The 8,738-nt window shown below is 32.4% G+C and overlaps 1 protein-coding gene across 1 annotated transcript in view; it reads left to right on the top strand.

Moving 5' to 3' along the window:
* Window positions 1-843: 843 nt before the first annotated feature.
* LOC117099831 overlaps window positions 844-8,738 on the top strand; it is an 11,065-nt gene continuing 3,170 nt past the window's right edge. Inside the window, exons 1-3 of the mRNA XM_033239358.1 lie at window positions 844-2,603; window positions 2,801-2,929; window positions 7,622-8,416. Coding sequence (XP_033095249.1) covers window positions 1,987-2,603; window positions 2,801-2,929; window positions 7,622-8,416 — 1,541 coding nt within the window. The 5' untranslated portion in view covers window positions 844-1,986. The remainder of the gene's footprint in view (window positions 2,604-2,800; window positions 2,930-7,621; window positions 8,417-8,738) is intronic.

Raw genomic sequence — 8,738 nt, 5'->3', positions numbered from 1 at the left:
CGAAATTAGAATTAAAAACACAAAATATTTTGCGCGCTTAGCGCGCATTTTTTAGGGCTTTTTAGGTTTATCCTTTTAAGTTATTTAAACACATAATAGTCCCAAACTCAAGACAAATTTAAGATAGATCGTTTTAACCTAAAAGAAGGGCCTCAATGCTGAGGCCCATTGATGGTGAAAGAATATGTTTCTAATAAATAAAACCATGATGAAAATGCTTATATTTAGTTTCAAACACACGTGTGTGGCCTATATTATAAATAAGATACGGTAAGCCCTATGTCGTATTGTTTTCTATATGGGGAGTGGGGTGGGTATGGTAAATTACTAACCGGGAAAATAAATACCCACTCGGACCCAAGATCCCTGTTACGCGCCTGGTGTTAGCGCTAATGTGTGCCCTTGTGCGGACAGGGGATGTGCCCCCCTCTGAAGCTGGAAAACTTGTCTTTGCAAAATAAATTGATGCAATTTGCTATTATAGGCCTAATCAATAAATTCTTCATCAACCGATATAACCTTAAACATTCTTGGAATTTACATAACATTACTGATGTCGTACACACCCTTCAGTGTGAAATGTGGCTCTCTTTGCAAGCACATCTAACATCTAAAGAAGGAAGAGCTTAGATTGGTACCAGATAAAATAATTTTGTTATCAACATTTTATACATTATGCTAATTTTTATCTTTGTAAGCGCATAAGACAGTGCAAATTATTTCTGTGACTGTCTTTGGAATTGTGTAAAGCTCCATTTTATCCCATACATAGTCGAAATATGGGGATGATACAATGGACCCAACCCCCTACCGTGTCAAATATTGGAGGAATATATCCCCACCCCCCGGGATCTACGCCTATGCATTTGAAAGTCCGTGCTACCCATTTGTAAGACTGTGCTACACATTTACAAGACTGCGCTACCCATTTGAAAAACTCCGCTAAAAAATAGATTCCTGTTTCTGCGCCTAGGGGGTTTAGTTGTTATAGTGATAGACAGGGGGCTCAGGAGAATCATGAGAACCCATCTCATAAAGTGCACTTACTCAAAATCGATGGGAAGTCAAGCCGTCATCTATGTGAAATTAGTCGAAATACAGGGCTCAATTTCGTAGATAATAAATATGAACCAATATAAATCATAATTTTAGGACATATCGATATTTATTAGGCCTATCCTTTTAAATTTCGGATGACCTAAGGTAAGACTACCAAATCCAAAAATACAACGGTCACCCGGGTGCACCCCCTTGGATACATTTCTAATCATCCCGGGAGATTCTGAAATAAACACAATTTATCATATTTTTCGATGTTTCCTCTGTTATTATTCTGTGTATGGAGACCCATTCGATAGTTTGTCATGATTTACTGTACCCGTAGTTCGCTTTTGGGAATCCTGTCTGTGTTGTTTTTACTTTTACCGAGTTGTTTATGTCATATTGGAGACGAAATAAATGGAATGAAATATAATGAAGTCCAACTAACAAAACTTATATATTTTTAAATGAAAATCTAAAATCCCGACTCATCATTTCCATTGTTTTTACCATCGTAATATGTTTTTACTCAAGTCAGTCTTCACTCTTGATACAACCGCTGAGCATATTTCCAGAATGATAATCGGCATTACAAGTTAATTCATCTGTATTACTTTTCTTTGAATAACCGAATGGGCCGATTCGCGTAAAATGTCCACATAGGTTTCGGTATACTGTACAAAATACAATGCCACACTGCGTACAAGAAAGTTATCTTGGCCTGGTTACGTAACACCTAACTAATCCTTCTAATTGGTCACAGTATTGCCAGGGAGTGTAGCGGAAGATATAAAATAGTGTAGCATTTTAGGCGTTCACATTACATCAGAAGTATCATGATGTTATAACTGAATTAAACCATTCAGGATAGACAAGGCAAAAATATTTCGGAGCAACAATTTTATAATTTCAGTATGAAAAACATTCAGCGGATTGCTCGAAAAGATGTATCGAGGGACGAGACAATTAGGATGGCCTTATGATATACCTGGACTTGAAAGAGATGGGCATCATTATGTAATAGTAGCTGATTCCATGAAATTTCTGGGCATGTATGCCGGGCTAAAGAATAAGGGATGGACAAGGTTTGATAAATTTGTAAATGAAAACGGAATGGTAGTTCGTCACAATATACAACCAAACCAAGCAGCACGTCGCACCCATTTGAGTTTATCGTACTTTGTAGTTTTACTTTTGAGTGGTGGGCATCTACAGGACAAAGAAGACGCTATCCTAAACTATAATGACGACATCGATGAATATAAATTGAAATTATACACATTGCGGGAATTTGTCAGAGAAAGGTGCATGGCATCTCTTATAAACGAACCAATTGCTGCTGTTATCAATGATGTGGATGAGCGCGCTAAAAAGGCTAGAATATCAACAGGTTCAATGATTAGACGCGTTCAACACGACAACAATCAGCCAATGCCACAAACATTGATGCAGGTCGGAAACAGAATTTCGCAGCGAATTTCCGAACAAAGGAAAAAAATAAAAGAGATTGCAGCAACCATACATGGCGGAGACAAATCCGACCTACTTGAAGCACTTGCTTGGTAAGTACTTTAATGGGTCGATTTATTCATGTCATACATCCAAATCAATTTTATTCCACACCCTCAATAATTACGTAGGCAGATCTACCGTGTAGTCATACATGTTAAGAAGCAAAAAACAGGCACTTTCGGTAATAGACCTCTAGCAAATATTTGGTCAAAAGTTTTTGAGAAAATTTGAATTATTTTTTCCTCAGGGATATTTCGCGGCCCTCTAAAAACGATGAATGGGACGGTACACTATCTGCCGAAGATTTAATAAATGTACTGAAAAAAGGAAAATCATCAAGACATGCAACAGAATCCTTGTTTGACGAAATTGTGAGGTAAGATATAATCATTTTTTGTCTTAAAATTATATTTTATTCAGAGGCACAGATGAGTTGAGTAAAACATTATCTCTGAAATAATGCAGTATTAATAACCTTTTCCACTATCAAAATGTTTACGCGCGAAACTTTACGCGCCTTAAACTCTTTATAGTGAAAAGATGAAAACAATTAACACTAATGCGATGACCTTGTTATATACCCTACGGGGCACAGTACTGTACAGACTTTTTTTTTGTTGCAACTCTCATGCACGGCGGGAAAAACATTATCTGAACAAAAGTTTAAAACACAGCTTTATGAGTTGTTTATTTTTTTTTTTCAGTCCAATATTTATAAACAGTACTGTGTAAATTTACCTATCACACGCAGTATTTACAAATAATAATAATAAAAATAACACAGATTAAATCATAACAATTAAAGTCAAATTAAAAGAAAAACAAGTTGCATTGCATTTTTTGACAATACGACCTAGGCGTATAGCTTGATATAGGCCTAGTCATTTTAATCCTACTTTCCATAAAAGAATATTTAATCACTATAATATAATAATTAAATTTTAAAATTTAAGAGTAAAAACAAAAATAAACACTGACAAGTAAACATAATGTTAATTTAAAACCCAAATATTTAAATCACCAAAAATAAATAACAAATGTTACTTTACAAAAATAGCATGTTAAAAAAAAAAATAAAATAAAAGTAAATAAATGAATACTTCAACTAGTTACCTACTATACTGCATCAAAAATCACTCCAAATTCAAGCTGCTATCTGTCGAAAATCTAGATACATTACTGTAATTGCAATTTTACCCGAGCCCTGTAGATATAATTTTTATACCATTTCGACCCTATATATTTATGAGGAGTTGAAGAATACATAATATAGGGTCCAAATAGCTCCAGTTATATTAAAATAAAAATTATATGTCGATTATGACATGTAAACATATTGACTGCATATAAAAAATCATGTAAAAAATACACTGAAAAGTAAACCCTGTTAATTTCAAACCTGATATTTAAATATTATTATATTTAACAATTAAAATTTAAAGAAATACTTAATCACAATAATATACAATAATTAATTTATAGAATTCATCGTAAAAATAAAGTAGGCCTACACTACTGAATAGTAACTCTGTAAATTTTAAAAGCATTTTTAAATAAAAATCAGAATTTAAAAAATTTGTTATTTTACACTACTCTAATTAGAATGTTATTAAAATTTTATTGGGAATTTCAATTTACAAAAAATAAAAATATGTACATAAGTGAATACAACTGGTTACCTAGTATAGTACTGCATCTAAAATCACTCCAAATGCAAGCTGCTATCTGTTGAAAATCTAGATACATTACTGTAATACAATAATTGCAATTTGCCCTGAACCATTTAAATATTATAATTTTTATTTAACATAGCTGGAGCCATTTCGACCCTATATATTTATGAGGAGTTGAGGAGCATAAATATATGGGGTCGAAATGGCTCCAGTATGTTAAATAAAATTATATGTCGATTATGACACCTAAACAATACACTATACAGTATTGAAAAGTACTGAATACTATTAAATTCAAACCCGTTTTTTCTAAATATAAATCACAATCAAAATAATTTGTTTTTTACACTAATTAGAATGTTATTAAAAATTTATTGGGAACTTAAAAAAAATGGCAATGATAGTTAGACTGGTGTGTTTCATGGATTGTTTTTTAAATCTAAATTTCTATAAAACAATACTTAATTAGCAGTAATATACAATAATTAAATTTTAAATTAAATTTATAAATAAAAGAAAATATACAGTACCAGTAATGTAAAGTAGACAACCCTGTTACTTGCAAGCCAGTTGAAAAAAAAAATCACAATCAAAATAATTTGTTTTTTTTTACACTAATTAGAATGTTATTAAAAATTCATTGGGAATTTGAAAAATTGGCAATGATAGTTAGACTGGTGTGTTTCATGGATTGTTTTTTAAATCTAAATTTCTATAAAACAATTAATTATATAAAACAATACTTAATCAGCAGTAATATACAATAATTAAATTTTAAATTAAATTTATAAATAAAAGAAAATATACAGTACCAGTAATATGAGGTAGACAACCCTGTTCTTGCAAGCAAGTTGAAAAAAAAATCACAATCAAAATACTTTGGTTTTTTTTACACTAATTAGAATGTTATTAAAAATTCATTGGGAATTTGAAAAATTGGCAATGATAGTTAGACTGGTGTGTTTCATGGATTGTTTTTTAAATCTAAATTTCTATAAAAAAATTAATTAGCAGTAATATACAATAATTAAATTTTAAATTAAATTTACAAATAAAAGAAAATATACAGTACCAGTAATATGAGGTAGACAACCCTGTTCTTGCAAGCCAGTTGAAAAAAAAATCACAATCAAAATAATTTGGTTTTTTTTTACACTAATTAGAATGTTATTAAAAATTCATTGGGAATTTGAAAAAAATGGCAATGATAGTTAGACTGGTGTGTTTCATGGATTGTTTTTTAAATCTAAATTTCTATAAAACAATTAATCAGCAGTAATATACAATAATTAAATTTTAAATTAAATTTATAAATAAAAGAAAATATACAGTACCAGTAATGTAAAGTAGACAACCCTGTTACTTGCAAGCCAGTTGAAAAAAAAAATCACAATCAAAATAATTTGTTTTTTTTTACACTGATTAGAATGTTATTAAAAATTCATTGGGAATTTGAAAAATTGGCAATGATAGTTAGACTGGTGTGTTTCATGGATTTTTTTTAAAATCTAAATTTCTATAAAACAATACTTAATCAGCAGTAATATACAATAATTAAATTTTAAATTAAATTTATAAATAAAAGAAAACAACCCTGTTACTTGCAAGCCAGTTGAAAAAAAAAATCACAATCAAAATAATTTGGTTTTTTTTACACTAATTAGAATGTTATTAAAAATTCATTGGGAATTTAAAATTTTTTGAAGTGATATATAGACTGGTGTGATTCTTAGTTTTTTATTTTTAATCCAACTCTATAAAACAATACTTAATCAGCAGTAATATACAATAATTAAATTTTAAAATAAACTTATTAGTTAAAAAAAAGAAGAAATATATACAGTACCAGTCCTGAAAAGTAAAACCTGATACTAACCCTGCTACATTCCTAAAAACCAACAATTTCATGTTACATTTTCAATTTCAATACAACTGTAGTGTATTGTTCTGATCTTCTTAACTGTATTCATTATTATCTGCTTTCTGTTTATCTTCTGAACATCAATAGCTTCCGTTTATGCAAGACTTGGCCTCTTCCCATCTTTCATTTTGCAGTAAAGCCTGTTAATTGCTGTTAATGTTGAAAGCATTCAGTTGCTGGAGTTCAAAGTGTTCTGGAAGATGAAGAAAGATATTGAGTTAGGCGTAGCTAAGTAATAATGTATTGTAAAAACCATGGAGGTATTATAGTGTAAAAACCCAACTTTAAAAACAAATGTAAGGTACACGTATCTACTACAATCTGAGGACTACAATGGACATGCCGAATACCAACGGTAGTGTAAGCCTACCTATACATCTCAAGCCAGTCTAAAATGCCCCTTCTGACCTTTGCTAATACTTTACTACCTGGTGCTGACATCCTGAATGTATAGGCCTATTTCCAATTTTTGAGATCAAAATTTAGGGGAGGCCCTGGCTAGGTAGGCCCCCCTGCCCCTTTGAATTTGCCAATGTTAGTAGATATCTTGGATCAATTAACATACAGAAATAAAAATTGCTGTTTTTTCACAAACTTTCTTCATACCTTCTTGCCTGTACTTCCGCCAATACATTTGAAGTGTCTAGGAAAGCCGACGATCTACCTGGTTGGGCCCTGACCCCGGACTTGACATACAATCACCCAGCCTCGCACTCAGCTTCATCACAAATTTCTGATGAATAAGGCCTACTGTCAGCGGGAGCGCATGACTCCTCTCAAATACAAATCTTCACAATTAATAATTGTCAATTTGAACACATCACTCGCGATGCGTTCATACAGTACTAGTAGAAATGATAAAATAACTCAATAACATAAATACACCACAGCGCCAATAACTCCAGTCCAAAACTAATTTTTCATTGTTAACCATTGTCAAGTTCCCGTTGAATGAGAACGTGTTAGCAAAAGAGTGTTTGTATGTTGAGATATTAGTTGTGTTTACTCCACTAACATTAGCATTGAACTTTTCCAGGCCGCGCCTGGATTTGATGAAAAGGTGTAATAACAACTGCAAATGCAAAGTATTATATCTTCCTGGTTAAAAAATATATTATTACTGGTTTCCTGGGATATCAGGGGGTTGCATTTAAATCGTTAATCACAATTACATTAATTATATGGCTTTAAAACACTGCCCGTAAACTGCATGTAAATGTATTATTGAATTGAACTATTTTAGACCCACTGACATTTGATTTTTTTTATTTATTCATTTTTGTCGCAATGGAGTGTTCATCAATAAAACGTGAATGACCCTCCACCAAAACATGTATGAATACGGTCGTAATGCCCAAGTGTTTAAAATATTTGTCATGATTTGAAAGTTTAGGAAGTAAAAAAATGTTTACAATGAACGAAAGTAATCGTATATTTGTTAATGTCATGTGTATTTATATTGTCTATATTGTAGGGAAAGATTGCAGTTGTATCATGTGGATGAGCATGACTTACTGTTTCTTGAAGACACCGCCAATGTTGTTGAGACATTTAGATGGCTAAGAAAGCGCATTCCTAGAATTCTGGCCTCGGAAAAGAAAGTTTATGCTTTGAAAAAAAAATATAAGGCAGAATTTGAAAAGATTTTAATGCCAACATCTCTACCAGGGGGCTTATACGTAGATCCGTTTGCTTTACATGAGGCATTAATGCATGTGTACCACTATGTGGATGGCGAAGAGTGGTGGAGACTTTACGGAGACGCACGGATAATGGGGAGACGACAGACAACAGTGTTGGGCATAACAAACGTCAATAATGAACAGGGCCTTAAAGGGAAAGGTTTCCACAGCCCATACGATTTTTGGAGAATAGCAATTTTTTACTTTGGTGATGAAAGGGCGAACCTCGAAGCCAACTTAAAGAAAGGGGGCAGACGATACCTAAATGACTGGGTTATCAGTATGCAGGACCAAGGACACAAAGTGTTTGTATCCTCAGACGCAAAATTCCAAGATGCATTGCTCGGAGGAAAAATCGGTCCTCTCACTGATGATGGTTTCAACATATATATGGAAACCAAAAAGGAAGACAATAAACTTTTTGACGAAGTGACCGGACTACGGTCTAAGATAAGAAAACCTATACACAGAGACCACATTGAGCGACTCATAGACCTACCGGTTGAAAACTTTGGAATCTGCATTGACCATGGAATAACGAGAATAGTAGAACATCAGCTACGACTCGTTATACAAGAAATTCATTCGTAAGTTTATAGAAATTCGAATCTCCACAGAAATCAATTATTTTTATAAAAGCTTAAATGTTTCCGAATTTAAGTTCCGTTAATATTACGTCAGAATGGTCCTGATTGCAGGGGTGGCGCCAGAAAGGGGGTGGGGACTATAGCCACCCATCGGGGAAACATAGCCCCCCCCCTCGGGGAGGACGAGTAAATTTTGTCGGTGAATAAACAAATTAAAAAAAAAATGATTTACTTTCATTAAACTATTTTTGTTAACTTTTCATTACAATAATAATAATAATAATAATAATAATAATAATAAATAATAAATAATAATAATAAT

Source organism: Anneissia japonica, unplaced genomic scaffold, assembly GCF_011630105.1.
Source record: "Anneissia japonica isolate Jap-2015-1 unplaced genomic scaffold, ASM1163010v1 scaffold2688_len169915_cov171, whole genome shotgun sequence".
NCBI classification, from domain to species: Eukaryota; Metazoa; Echinodermata; class Crinoidea; order Comatulida; family Comatulidae; genus Anneissia; species Anneissia japonica.
This window is presented reverse-complemented; position numbering and strand designations above follow the sequence as displayed.